At 27.3% G+C, this 14,842-nt stretch overlaps 3 protein-coding genes across 3 annotated transcripts; 1 reads left to right on the forward strand and 2 right to left on the reverse strand.

Annotated features, from left to right (window-relative positions):
- Nucleotides 1-489: 489 nt before the first annotated feature.
- Nucleotides 490-2,094, forward strand: LOC100168587 (uncharacterized). The gene is given in 4 exon segments (NM_001162322.1): nucleotides 490-767; nucleotides 835-924; nucleotides 1,030-1,254; nucleotides 1,331-2,094. Coding segments are annotated over 4 exon segments (543 nt in total). The 5' UTR covers nucleotides 490-557; the 3' UTR covers nucleotides 1,349-2,094.
- Nucleotides 2,095-3,493: 1,399 nt separating this feature from the next.
- On the reverse strand, nucleotides 3,494-10,867 carry LOC100169281. The gene is made up of 21 exons (XM_029488667.1): nucleotides 10,799-10,867; nucleotides 10,627-10,731; nucleotides 9,530-9,691; nucleotides 9,369-9,461; nucleotides 9,197-9,301; nucleotides 8,935-9,099; nucleotides 8,526-8,657; nucleotides 8,344-8,433; nucleotides 8,157-8,280; nucleotides 8,016-8,073; nucleotides 7,760-7,935; nucleotides 7,507-7,696; nucleotides 7,190-7,381; nucleotides 7,009-7,119; nucleotides 6,196-6,323; nucleotides 5,947-6,127; nucleotides 5,523-5,874; nucleotides 5,344-5,454; nucleotides 4,103-4,219; nucleotides 3,946-4,026; nucleotides 3,494-3,880 (listed from the first exon to the last, which is right to left on the reverse strand). The coding sequence occupies exons 1-21, from the start codon at nucleotides 10,799-10,801 to the stop codon at nucleotides 3,707-3,709; spliced, it is 2,850 nt and encodes a 949-aa protein (XP_029344527.1). The 5' UTR covers nucleotides 10,802-10,867; the 3' UTR covers nucleotides 3,494-3,706.
- Nucleotides 10,799-14,842, reverse strand: LOC115033057. The gene is made up of 8 exons (XM_029488670.1): nucleotides 14,571-14,842; nucleotides 14,312-14,459; nucleotides 13,863-13,970; nucleotides 13,647-13,796; nucleotides 13,158-13,244; nucleotides 11,446-11,550; nucleotides 11,193-11,349; nucleotides 10,799-10,886 (listed from the first exon to the last, which is right to left on the reverse strand). The coding sequence occupies exons 2-7, from the start codon at nucleotides 14,408-14,410 to the stop codon at nucleotides 11,194-11,196; spliced, it is 705 nt and encodes a 234-aa protein (XP_029344530.1). The 5' UTR covers nucleotides 14,411-14,459; nucleotides 14,571-14,842; the 3' UTR covers nucleotides 10,799-10,886; nucleotide 11,193.

The following is a 14,842-nucleotide window of genomic DNA, read 5'->3' on the forward strand; positions in this document are numbered from 1 at the left end:
AATCAAAAAATCAAAAATGTGGGAAAGTCGATTTCAAGTAGACTTGATGACAAATTCAAATCTGTTTTCAGAATTCTTATCGCTTCATTAGATCAATTGGCACATTTGGCAAAAAAAACGTCTAAAATACTATGTCACGAGTGTGTTAGACGAAAACAGAAAATCACGGTATCGAATCCCCTTAATCAATATAATATAATGTTAGCAAATAGATTTCGGCTCTCTAGTCTCCGCAGATTTCTATTTAGTACAGAAAGTGCAGAAAGTCCGGTGCGGCTTTCATTCGGCAACCATCTGTTTTATGAGTTGGTTGCGGCTTTCGAGTTTCGGCTGTAAGTCAATATTATCGTCTGTAGATAATAAATTTGGTAGATGACAATATTTGTCATGATAAAACACATACTTCCATGGTAAAAAAAAAATTAGTATGGAAAAAATTTGTACGGATGTCTGTGCGATAGAATAACAAAGTAATGACAAAATAATTTTATCGTGGTAATTGAATCGTAATTATTCATCTACGTTGACCTTTAATTAGTCCAATTGTAATTTATAAAATGTCTTGTTGTGTACCGAACTGTCCTTTTCGTGATAAATATTTAAAACAAATTAGTTTCTGTGTACCACAGGACCCTGATGCACGGTCCACGTGGGAGAGAGTCTTAAGAATCAATTTCGATAATAATTCTCGAGTTTGTCGCCGACACTTCAGTGACAGTGATATTATAGAAACATGGGTTCCTGGAGTAGGGGATGACAATTATGCTGTAGGTATTCAGTTATTTATTTAAGAATCATTATTGTAGTTATTCTATAAAAAGTATTTATTTCTAGATGTGCTTGAATAAACCTATGCTTCGTGATGAAGCCATTCCCGTACGGGTTAGAGAAATGGATAGTTACAATGATGGATCAATAATTTTAGTAAATATCTACATATATACGCAATACCATATAAATAAAATATGTAATTCAAATACCATCAGTATAATATAAATATATTCCTCAATATGTATATATTTTTTTAAGAACGACAAAACTAATATCTCCGAAAATATTGGTACTGGCTGTGGAGACGTACATGATTTACTATCTTCTATAAACAGTGATCATTGTTACACAACAATACAGATACAGGAACACAAAGTAGCTGAAGTAAATCATAATTTTGGTGCTGGTACAATGAATGGTCTAAAAAGAGATGCAGATTTATTCAATGTTGAATTAACATCCTCAATATCTAAAAGAATAAAGGTACTACTACTTCTATAAAAGTACATATTATGATTTAATTTGTATTACTGTAGTTAACATTTTTTACTATCTATAGCCGTCACAAACATGGTAGTAGTGTGGTATTCCAGTTCCGGCCAGGATTCTGCCAAAATCTTTTACCAACTATACTCTATTCCAAATAAGTCTGGAAAAACTGCGCAGCTTCTTAACGGTTGAACCACTGCGATTGGCTGCAGTAGTCGGCTGCGCCGACTGCAGCCAATGAGACTGCACATGCTCAAACCGCAACGCGTTTCTGTCATGATTTCTTTCCAGACTTATTTGGAATAAAGTATATCTAATTTCAATAATTGTAGGTCTGCGTGTAATGGTAATTTGATAATTTATATATTTTTATTGTTTTGTTAGTTATCACTTATCATTGTAAATTAGATATTTAACGGAGCAATGAATCTTGACTGTTGATTTTTATTTTATTTTTTTTGTCTAATTGTTTTCACCTTTCAGAACAGTAAAAATATTTTAATCTTCAACATAGTTGGTAAATTATCGAGTATGTTTGTCGAAAAAAGTTGTCAATAGAAGTAGAAACCTAATATATTTTATTTTAGTCTTTAGGTGTAAACTAAAAAGGCATACCCTCTAATAAATTTAGACTAGGTTTCATATTTCTGAAAAATGGGCTGTTATAATTTATATGTCTATTTTTTTAAATTGTATCTACTCGTTATGTCTCAGAAATGTTTATTACTACTAGACTTATTTTTAAGTTTATTTTGTTAATTTATCTTCTATAAAATGTCTTTTTCTTTATAGATATGTTACGTTATCGATGCAATAAATTATAGTTTTTAGACATTTTACTTGTTTTTTTAGACATTTATATCCACGCTAAAATTATAAAATTAATTAACATTATAATATCTTGATCATCAAAAAATATTTATTTTTTTGTTGTCTAACTCCTTAAGTCCCAACTATATCACAAACAGTTTAAGGTGGTAGGTAGATTTTATAAACCGAAATCGTTTTTTTTTTTTTTTTTTATTTAGAACAATGTTATGCACATATTGATTGTTGAAAAATTAGCCAAAATAAATATTGCCTAATTACTAAATACAATATTATGAATATTATTTTAATTTTATAACTTTTTAATAAAGATAAATTTGTGCTTAGGGCAATGGTATAGTTATACTTAAAATACGATTTAGTAGTTTAGTAATAATTTTTCATAGATCTTTTTATTTAACAGTGGTGGAGAAATGAGTGTGAGATATTTAATGAGCAATTTCTGGGCCTTTGATCATATTATTGAAATAGAATTTAATTTTATAATTTATTTTAGATAATTATTTAGGCCATTATATTATTTAAAAAATAACAATTAAAACTATTGGAATGTATCCAAGTATTCAATAATTAATCGAAAATATTACACTGTACATACATACACTATTTACATTCACATTTGAAGGCAATAGTACAATAACTAGAAATGTTCATTTTTTTAAATTCTTTCAAGACATTTTTTTTTTTTTTTTATTTGAAATAAACAATCTATACCTCAGGGGCATAATAGGTTTATGTGGTTAGAGTTTAAAATTAACAGGCTACACTTGATGTGAGAAGTTATCCACTAATGACACTCACTTAGGGCCAGTTTTACAATCATAGTTTAGACTTCGGTTACACTTAACCCACTAATTTTAATGGCCTAATTTGGTTGTTTAACAATTGTAATATGGGCACTTAGACATAGAAATGATCAACAAAGAAAAACGTAGCATCATTAGTAAGAATATGATATACCAATTAATACCATTACCTTTGGTATGCCTACAATGTTCATAGTTAAAAAAAAAAACTACAATTTTAATTATCACATTTTCAATAGTTACGATAACAAGTTATGTCCAATTTTGATTTTGGTTATGACTGGTTTTTACAAATTATCTGGTAAATCCTAGCTGGTGGTATTTAAAATTGTAATACCGGCAGTATCAACGGTATTACCAATAGTACTGTATTTTCCGTTATTACAGCAATTACCACTATTTTCAAATTCTAAAAATACTTGGATACTAGTAATTAACCAATATTAGTACATATTATGTTGAAAATAAAGCCAGATCTAAGCTACCTAAATGCATATGTATGTAAATAACAATTATTTTAAAGTTATATTTTTACAGGTAATTAAAAAATCTGACTTTTTAAACCGATTATTATATTGGATAGAATAACAAAACTCAAATAAATCTTTTAGGATAGTTTAATAAAAAAAATGTCAAGTATAATATTTATACAGAAAAATAAGTAGACTTATCTGGTTATTACACCCGGCGCCTTCATTTTAGACATCAATATTTGATAAGATACATTTTAATTAATTATATTTTAATAAAATACAAATATAAAGAATGGTATTTCTTAATGATGAACCATTAATTAATGTTTAAAAATAAAATTACATAGAAATATCAGTCGTATCATCAAAGTTATCTATAGAGGCATAAATTGTTTTATAAAATGAATCTATAGAATTTTCAGGTATTGCTTGAGATGGTGAAATAAGAGTAAAACCACTTTGAGTTCCAATTGCCAACCAACGAAAAGAATTAAAATTCTGGTTCCAAGATACCTGTTAAAAATAAAAACTATTATAAATTATACTTTTGTACAAAACATTAAAAATATAATTTTCACCTTAGTTATATTGTCAAGAGGGTATCTTAACAAAGGTTTGCTGTCATCTTGGTCTTTCAATTCCTTTTCGTTTAAAAAAAACTAGTAACAGAACAAACACATAAAATATTTTTGTTTTTAGAGGAACTAAAATACATAATACATAATTTATGCTTACAAGTTTAGATTCAAGTCCAAATTTTTTAACTGTTTCATTAAAACGGTAACCATCAGAATACTCTGATTGAGTATTATCATTTGATAATAATTGTCTTACCATCAATTGAAGTACTGTCTGAAATAAAAAATAAATATAATAAAATACTACTAATCAAAACAATGTATTGATTCAAACTAAAACATGATAACTTAAAAATATAAAATAAAATAAATATTTTCTAAGTATTTTTCAACTGAATTAGTACAAATTATTTTATTTCTAAAAAAATTTGTTTACACGTATTTTGTCTTCGTCCAAGTCATCTGATTTTGGGGAACTCTTGATGCTTATAAACAAATTAGCAAAAAATGAAAGAATTTCGTCATTATAGAGTGAATTGAGTACAACATTAATAATTTCAGTACCTGCCACAGTTGTTTATTTTATATCATTTGAACAAATAAGATTTTATCTTCATGATTTAACCAAACCATTTTATGCGAACAATGAACAAACTCAACCATTGTAGATAACTGGTATATTAGGATGTGTTTCTCATTTTGGTATTGCAACATCAGTCAGTCCATTAGAACTTATATGTACCAAAATGCAATCAAAAAACTTAGTTATTCAGAAGTACATCAAGCATTGCAAAGCTTAGTAAAGTATCTTGGCTATAAAGGTCTATGGAAAGGTCTTGGTTCTACCCTACTTACAATGCCCATTTTACAATCATAGTTTAAACCATGGTTAAGTCTAACACACTGATTTTACCAGCCGAATTCAGTGGTTTAACCTTAGTTCAACAATTGTAATACGGGCACTTAGAGATATTACTTTTACTGGTATTTATTGGGTTATGTATGAACATGTTTAACAAATATTAAGCCAACCACTATTACTTATGTACATATTTTTGGCAGGGAGCATAGCTGTTCCGTCAACAGTGCCATTTGATGTTATTAATACAATTCATCAAATTTAATTTATTGAAAAAGAAATCATTACAGAACTTCCTGGAAAAGCTTTCAAATGACATCAAAGCAATTATTGACATATATAAAACAGATGAAAGTGATGGAACATATGGAATTTTTAGGGGTTTAGTTTCCTAATTAAAGCAGCACCTCCAAGTGTCATAATGGTATCTAGTATCTACATTTGAATATGATCAAACATGTTTTCAAAATAGAAATGCATTACATTTCTATAAAAATGGAATAAAAATAATAAATATAATTGAACTATAATAAACTTACAGAGTTTCCTTTTCCTATATTATTAGTTTCTGATAGAAACAGCTTTTCATAAATAACTCCATTTTCATTTCCAGTAGCTATGACATTCATCCAATCCGAAGTAGATACAGACTGAAATATTTTTTAAAATGTACTAATTTAGCACATTTATAATTATAAAAAAAAAATTCTTAACAAACCCAATGAGTACTCTTTTGATAAAAAGCAGGACCATAAAAATCTTCCTCATCAATGTTTTTTAGTAAATCTCCAGATTTTCCTGCATTATATGATTTATCTTGATCACTATTTGCACTTGAATCATCAGATTTATATGATTCGCCATCACCACTTATGTTAGATTGATTAAGAGTTTTGTTTTCATCAGTGTCATCACAATATATTTTTTCATTGTTCTTTACTTCATCACAATTACCGAGTATTTTATTTCTATCAATTACACTTTTTAGAACATATAACTCAGGATTATAACCATCAAGATCATCGTCACAATTTGAAAAATTAATAGTCCGAACTTTTGAGAATATGGGACTGTTAAATAATATGTATAAATTAGTCAATAAATATTTTTAATATTACCATGCAACCAACCAACCAACTTACTTCACAACTTTACTACAATACACCAATGTGTAACACTGCTGAAGCCAAGTACAATCAGATGGACAGTGAGATTTCTTTTGAAAGATTGGGTTTTCAGTAGACTTCAAATCCCATAGAGTTACATTACCATCGGTTGCCGAAGTAGCCAATATTGTAGTATTAAAATAATTCAGAGAAAGACCTTAAAAACGATTCACACTATTTTCATGACAAAGTAAAATATTTGCAAGAAGTAAATAATGAGCTAACCAGTTATACAACTTCTACTTGCTATGAAAGTATGGCTTGGATAAAGTATATCATTAGTTAAGAATATTGATTTGAAATTTATATGGAACACACTCACAACACCATTTGAATATCCACAAATAAGAGTTCTGAAAAATTATGTGAAAATGTTAATAGCATTGTTAAAGCAAATTTAAAAGATTTATTGCGACAATATTTTCATCAATTACAGTAAATTAAGTAGAAGTTATTTCCAATAATATACTATTTTTTTCCCAGTTCTAATGTCTTGATTCTAAAATGAACAACTAAACATTCTTAAAGACAATATAATATAATTAAATAGAATGCTATAATTATTATTACAACAATTTTTGAAGTTAAAACAATTGAAAAATAACTATCAGAAGGTGACATCTTAAATTACTAATTAACTTTACTATTATTGTATATATATTTATTTTGTATAATTGTTAAATTGCTATTGTATTGTAAAAATTATTATTTACTGTGCATTTAAAATCTGTAGTTTTTACTTAATTACCATAATGTTATTTTATAAATAAAAATGTTAAAAACTGTAATTCTATATACCTAAGTTTAGATGATAAATGTCAAGAAAACTTAAAAAAAAGAAGCTTACGTTTTAAAAAACAATCTGGTCTTAACAAAGATACATTATTTTATCAGTATTATTAATATCAAAATACACAGTAGATAATATGTTAGTATGTGATGTAAATTGATATTTACTGTTTAATATGTTACCAAATGTTTAATTATATTCATGTGATATGTTATAGTCTGAAGAGTTCTTCAGAAAATTGTTCTTACTTGAATGGTGAAACTGATTGCCAACAAACTTTTGTACATTGTATACCACCTTCAATCCATTCACATTCGAAATTTCTTGCTACAATATGCTTGGCTTTGTAAATGTAAAACCTAAATAAGTTCATTAAATATCAATAGTTTTTATTTTATTAATAATTTTGTTATCCATTTTAAACAATACATTTCTGAGATATCATCCATAAAAGGCATAGCAAAAATAGGACAATCTCCACAAGATGTACTTAACGCCAACAATCCTATTTTTTGGGGAGGTTCATAAGCTCCAGAAGGGCACCATGCCATATCCCAGACAGCACCATAATCATGAGCCACACCATAAGACATATGTGGCGTACAAGAGGCGGCTTCATCACTGAAAGAAATTTTAAAATATGTATAAACCAATAGTATTAAACAATTTCATATGATTAATTAGATTAAATAATTATAATAAGCTTGAATAGGTTTAAAAATAAAATTCCACTATACAAAGCGTACATAATATTTGTCAATGAATCGAATCTCCATAACTGCACAAGAGACTGATATTGATAAATTTCCATTTCTTTATGCTCCAGATCTGGTTTAGGATGACATGATATTGCCAAATACTGTGTTTGAACTTCCTTTGGAACAGGACACCATGACATAGCCCAATTAGGACCACCAGTAAACAGCCAATGCATACCTATATAATAAATGTAAAATTATTTAAAAAATATTGAAAGCATATCAGTAGTAAATAATATACCATTGACATAAACAGACTTGAAAAGATCCACACACATTTGTTCATCATTTGAACTAAATATCTTGCAAGATTGTTGAATAGATGGTAGATACTTTATTGCTTCATCATTTGTTAAGACTATAACATCAGATTTAAAATCTTTGTGACAAACATCCTTCCAAAAGGTTTTTGTGAAGCTTAAAAATAAAAATAATTTAAATGTTGCTAATGAATAAAAATTAAATAATTATTAATTAAATTATGATTTTGATCTTACAAATTATAATAATTTAATAAAGGCTTTAAGTATATATTCCTGTGCCCTTCATATTTATCTGTTTAAAAAATAAAATGACATAATATTAAACTAATATGTTATAAAAAAAATTTATAATTCAACACATAAATTATAACGTACTTAGTGTATAATTGTTTAAACTATCTTTTTTTTTATTAAATACAATATCATGAACGTTCAAAAGATGATCAACAATGTCATTGACACTTATTGTAATAAAATCGCATAAACGACACATAAAATCCTGTAAAAAAAAAATAATTAAAAAATATATTTGCTTATATTAAGTTAAAAATTAAAGTCTTACATGATATTCAGTAATATATTTAGTATCTGGATGAAAACTTAACACGTTTGGAGGCCTTCTTTTTCGGCGCATTTTGTAAGCTCTTTTAGACTAAAAGAATAAGATAAAATAAGAGGTATTTATATAATATTAGACATATTACATAATCAATGTTACTACTATTTAGAAAAATGTCAACTCACATTGTCACTGATGTTTTTACCATTTTCTATGTTATTCACACCTTTACAAGTTTTCAGTTTGTGAGTTATTAATGATGATGGTTTAACTTTATTTCCACAGTCTTCACACCTCGTTAATAAATGTTTAATGTCCTAAAAAGTAATATATTGATTTATTTGGAGAGAGCAAGTGTTGGGTATTCATCGCATGCAAAATCTTGTATATTATTAAACATTGTAATTTTGAAGTATTAAATACAGTTGGAATTAAAAAAAAAAAATCTCATAAGACAATCTAGTTGAAGACAGTTTTAATGATTATTTAAAAAAAAATTACATTCCTCTCTCTTTTTAGTCTAAAAACTAATTATTTTAAAATGGGCTTATATTTAGATAATTATTATTACAATTATTTAATAGTATGACTTACATCAGGAGTTTTACTGCAAAATATTACATGGCTCGCAAACCCTGAAAGACTTTTCTTAACAGTTTTACAATCTTCACAACACAACTTTACTCCACGTTTACGTACAACACTAAAAGGTATGAATTGTCTTAATTTATTTAATACGGTATCATAATTTCCTAAATCCTAATAAAAAAATCAAACAAATAAATAAAATATGACTAATTAAAATAATCTTGGTCTAATAATAATATTATAGTCTATTTAATCAAACTATACTTACAAGTATTTCTTCTCCATCAATCCAACATAGATTAAAATGTTTGGAATAGTGCTTAGTACGATATTCATTAAAAGTCATTTCTTTTTTACAGCGGCCACAAGTCACCTTAACATAACACTTTGATTTTAGAAAATGTACATCTGTAAATCATAATCAAGTATAATCAGCTTACCGTTGAATCGTCACTTTTTTCTATAGTTTTTATGTCAGATTTTTTAACTATACCAAATCCATTTTCTACTTCGTTGTGCAGTCCTTGTTTATCCTAATATACAATATACATTGTTTAATATTAATTATTAAACCCATAGTTGTATAATTTAATAGTCTTACCGGTCTAGATTGACATCGTTTTACATGGCTAGCAAAACCAACTACACTTTTTTTTTCATTCTGACACCATTCACAAACAAATTTAACTTTTTTTTGGCGTGCGGCATGTTTTGGTAAATGTTGTCGTAATAAATATTGTATCGCATTCTCATCATCAAAATCCTAAAAAAAAGAATACAAACTAAGTATTTAGGTTAATACAAAACAAGGTTCTTTTCCATTATCTGCCACAGTTTCATCTACCTTGGGTGTGAGGGGAATGCTTACAACATCAAGCGCTACTTTTTGTGCGAATGGGTCTATGGCCTATGCCCCAAAAGACTAAGAACAATCAGCCTTAAATGTGGTAGGTGCGTGTGATTTCTATTCTGAGCATGGTGTTTTGCCACTGTGTGGCAAGTCCGACTCTTCATATATAAGCTGTTTTGTTTTTTGATGCACTTGCCACATTCACATAAGACACAGCATTTTACATATTTATGTAACTTTGATGCCCTTACAGGTAGGATAGGCGGTTTGTGTGTAAACCAAAAAACTAAAAAAGGTGACAGATAATGGAAGACTACAAAATAAAATTATTAGCATGAATTCCGGAATCCAACAATTACATTTGGTTTAATTTTTTTAATAATTTCTAGCAATATATATGATAAAATTAAAAATACACTTATTTGTTATTAGAAACAACAACATTAATTTAGAAAATCATTTAACACTAGCAACTTGAATATAAAAACCCATTTAAATATGCTAAATTTCTGTCAAAAGGAATAAATAAAAATAATCAATGGACAATTAAATTCTAAAGAATTAATTTTTTTAAATTATATTAAAATAAGTTATCACAATCAATTTTGTTAAGACTATTAAAATGTTCTTCCTAATCTATTAGGTATCTTGAAATTTAAACCTATAAATAGTATCGTTTCAAAAATAAAAATAAAAATAAAATCCAATATATTATTTATTAACTAATAATTAGTAATTAGTAGTAAACATACATTATACACATGTATATTTTCAAGTGCAAATATTATTTATTAGTCATTACTTGACTTACATAGTATATACACAATTGTAAGAAAAAAATTACTTACTAGTTTTTCATCACCAATTTTCCAGCATAAATTATAATGTGTTGCACAATGTGTATCTTCATACTCCTCGAACACCATACTTTTATTACAACGACCACAAGTTACCTTAATTAATAAAAAAAAAATTTAATTAAAAATTGTAATTTTGTACAAAAACCAACAATATTCATACCATTGAATTGTTTTTACTGATTTCTTCCTCTATAGGCTGGGGCAAATCAGTCTCATTAGGATGTTGAAGTACAAGCTAGAAAATAAAGCTTTAAGAAAACAAACCAATATCGGATAGTTTTTATACAAAACTAAGAACAATATCTACGTTACATAGAAAACGTAGAATTATGGATATGTTTTTGCGCCTACAGATTATAACCAAATCAAAATCTGTTTCATTTCAAATTGGGTTAATTATATTTAAACGATCCAATAAGTAGCATGATTTTTAAATAAAAGTTTATCAAATTTCAATAATTTTCTCAAATTTTCAATTGACCTCCAGCCCAAAAACATATGTTAATTTATTTTCATGAATAAAAAAGTGGTTTATAGAGTTGAAAAATGATTACCTTATGTTCTATGGCACATTTTTTTCACATGAGAAGCAAAGCCTATCACACTTTTTTTCAAATCTTTACACCATTCACATATAAATTTTTTTTTAACAGTAGTGTTTGGTAAAATTTCACGAAGTAAAAAAACCATTCTGTTCTCATTTAAATAATCCTAGAAAAATTAATAGTCTTTAAATATTTAATATATACCTACTTGCATTACAAATCAGTAATTATATTTAATATTAAAAGTAATATTTTAACATACTAATTTTTCTTCTCCTTCTAACCAACATAAATTATAGTGAGTATGGATATGTATATTTTTGTATTCCTTATATATCATACTTTCTCCGCAACGACCACATGACACCTGAACATCAATAACAAAAAAATGGGTAAGTGAATGTCACACTGCTGTACAGTAGGGTACAAGTGGGTCACTATATAATGGATAGTATTAAATGTTTTAATTCAATGATATAATATCATTGTATATAAAAACGATTCTGTGTGGAGACGATTTGTTAGTGTGCATATTTTATACTACATTTATATTGTTATTATTTATTACTTATTATTAATACAGTAGCCCGTAGGTTGAGTTAATATTATAAAATAACAACTAAATAACTAGTTGTCATTCTTGGTTATTAAATACATGATTTCTTCCAAATGTGAACATAAAATAACTATAAAAAAAAACCGTGACTCATATTTTTGAGATTTTTTTGGTTACAGAATAACCTACTTACGTAGAACCTTGTTGAAAGTTTTCTATGCTTAGCTACAAAATTTGATAAATGTTGTCAAAGATCTAACTTTGTACGCTTAGAAAAAAAAATTGTGCCTATGTATTTTTAATTTTTTTCAACTGCTTTTTAAGCAATATATCAAGAGCATTGTATTAAATTTTGATGATTTTTGGCCCAACAAATAAAATTTTATTGATATTTATAGAAGAAATTTTAATTCAAAATTGTCCGCAAACAGCTCAAAACAAGTCAAAATATTTTTTTAAATTTTATCAAGTATAGGAATTGATAAAATAAACATATGATATAAATTTCAAGTGTCTACAGTTGTTAACTTTTGAATTACAAAAAAATAAAAAAAATAGCTATTTGAGAAATCGAGTGAATATCCATTAAAAATTTGATCTTCAAACGCTCATAAAAATTTAATTTGACTTTCTTATGGACATTTTTTTTGTTAAAGATAGACAAATTTATAAAGAATCTTGTATTAAATTTTAAAATCTTAGATTTAAAAATAAAAAGGTGGGCAAGTGAGTGTTGCTCTGCTGTACAGTAGGTTAAAAGTGGGTCACTGTAATGGATGGTGATAAATTTGAATTCAATGATATAATCATTGTATAAGAAAATAACGATTCTGAGCGAAGACGGTCAGTCAGCCTATGATAAGTAATTTATATATAGCCTATCTACAGTGTTTGGATTGAACGAGTTCCAGAAGGAACGGATTCCTAGAACAAATTCCTTTTAAAAAAAAAAACGAGAAAATGAACTAGTTCTTTTTTTCAAGGGATAATCGTGTTTCTAAGCCAATTTTAGAAGAAAAAATCATGAATTTTTGAAACCGATGATGATTAATATTCTACTATTCAATAAATTTATTCAAACACAAATCTTTTATTATTAATATTAGTCTTTACTTAGGTATATCTATACAAATTTGTGAATTATTTTGCTAAAAATGAAAGTGCTTGTAAGATGGTGGAATGTCTACATATCATATCCTACATGAAGTGGATATCATGAAAGAGATTCTGAAAACAATATAATAATCAAGGAATATTTGTTTTTCAATGATAGTTTGACTTGATTACTTGAGCCATGAAAAGCCATGTGTAGTTAAACAAAATAGTGCAGTGCACAGTAACATTTTCAAGATTTCCTTAGGCGATATCATGGTTATATCATTTATATAAAATATATATATATTAATTTAATAACTTACCATACTGTCATTATCATGAGTAATAGTTGTTGTACTAAGATTTACATCAGACTCGTTCAGAACTTCATTATTTACACTCATTACTGACTATAAAAGAAAATTAATTTTTAAATTTTGATTAAATACATTGTAAAAAGATTTATATAAGTGCATACATTTTTTATACCATAGAATTACGATGTTAAAGTTAAATTTACCATGACTAAAAAAAAATGTCTAATTGTTATAAAGGAACACATTCATAAGTTAAAAAATATAAAAAACAGAATGACACCAAATTAACTATACTTCTTTTCAATAGAGAATATACCGGTCGGCGACCAATTTTTGTCCAGCAGTGCGTCTCACCAATTTCCCATTGTTAACATGATCAAGTGATTCTGGACGCACCAATTGAATCATTCGACATGCGCGGAAGCAGTATATTCTTTTTTGTAAAGGAGTATATATAGTGGATGGAGCTATTACAAAAGTACATTAGCTACTTACATTTTGTTTACATTTTATTAGATGATTGGCAAACCCAGAAATAGTCTTTTTAACAGCATCGCACCATTCACATATAAATGTTGACTTAGCTTTAGATTTGTTAGTATTTTTCTTTAATATTGCTTGAATTGTAGATGTATCAGTGAAATCCTATAAAATATAAAATTATTAAAATAATTCTATATATTTTTTAAAATATTTAAATTTAAGCAGTACAATTTCATCTTCTACGCCTACAATCCAACAGAGGCCATAATGAATCTGACGGTGTTTAGAATCATACTCCTGATATAACATTTGTTTTTCGCATTTACCACAAGTCACCTATAACAAAAAATCTAGGTAAGTATATTGTTGTAAAAGGTATTTAGTAAAATTAATATTTATTTTTTTGAAATTTCCTTTTCTTTAATCCATTGCCAATTTATGTATAATAATAATATTAATTTTACCAATTAAACAACTATCATTATAGAATTAATTTTACTTATAGTTGTGTATAAATAATAAATTAATACATGACACTAAGATAATCATGTACCAAGTTCTTTAATGGAAATTATGCAGCATACACTTTTTATAAAAGTAAAATATTATGAAAAACCATTAAGCGGAGAACCAAAAATGATCGTTCAATTAATATTTGTAAAAAGAAAATATCTCACGACAGAATCATGACTGATGATATTTGTAGACACAAAATTCGTAACCGATCCTTGGTCGTCATTGACTTCAAGTTTGACATCAACAGTATCTATGTCCATCACCGAGGTATACGTATTAGTTAACGTTCAATGCCCAACCGTCGTTAATCTGTCAAGATCATAGAACAAATATTTAGTAAAGATTTAAGATAAACATATAAATTTCGCAAAATCCGACCATTCGCGGTAACGGACATCTGCCAACGTGCAGAATACGTACTGACTACTAACTGACCACAGACAAATATAATATACTTATATAACGTTAAATATATATACTGTATTATATTATAACTGGTATTGACTATGAGTACCGGGCTGGCTGGCAGTTGTAGGCATCAGGCAACATGTTACATGACAAAACAGAACTACTTTGTCACGCTAGGCACTAAATAGCACCCCGGCACGTACTGTGGCGAGTGGCGAGTGACGTTCCGGTAGCAAACGTCTTGTCTTATGTCGTCTCGTGTTAATACTGATTGGGTTATCAGA

The sequence above is a fragment of the Acyrthosiphon pisum genome, chromosome A1 (assembly GCF_005508785.2).
Source record: "Acyrthosiphon pisum isolate AL4f chromosome A1, pea_aphid_22Mar2018_4r6ur, whole genome shotgun sequence".
In the NCBI taxonomy this organism is placed as follows: domain Eukaryota; kingdom Metazoa; phylum Arthropoda; class Insecta; order Hemiptera; family Aphididae; genus Acyrthosiphon; species Acyrthosiphon pisum.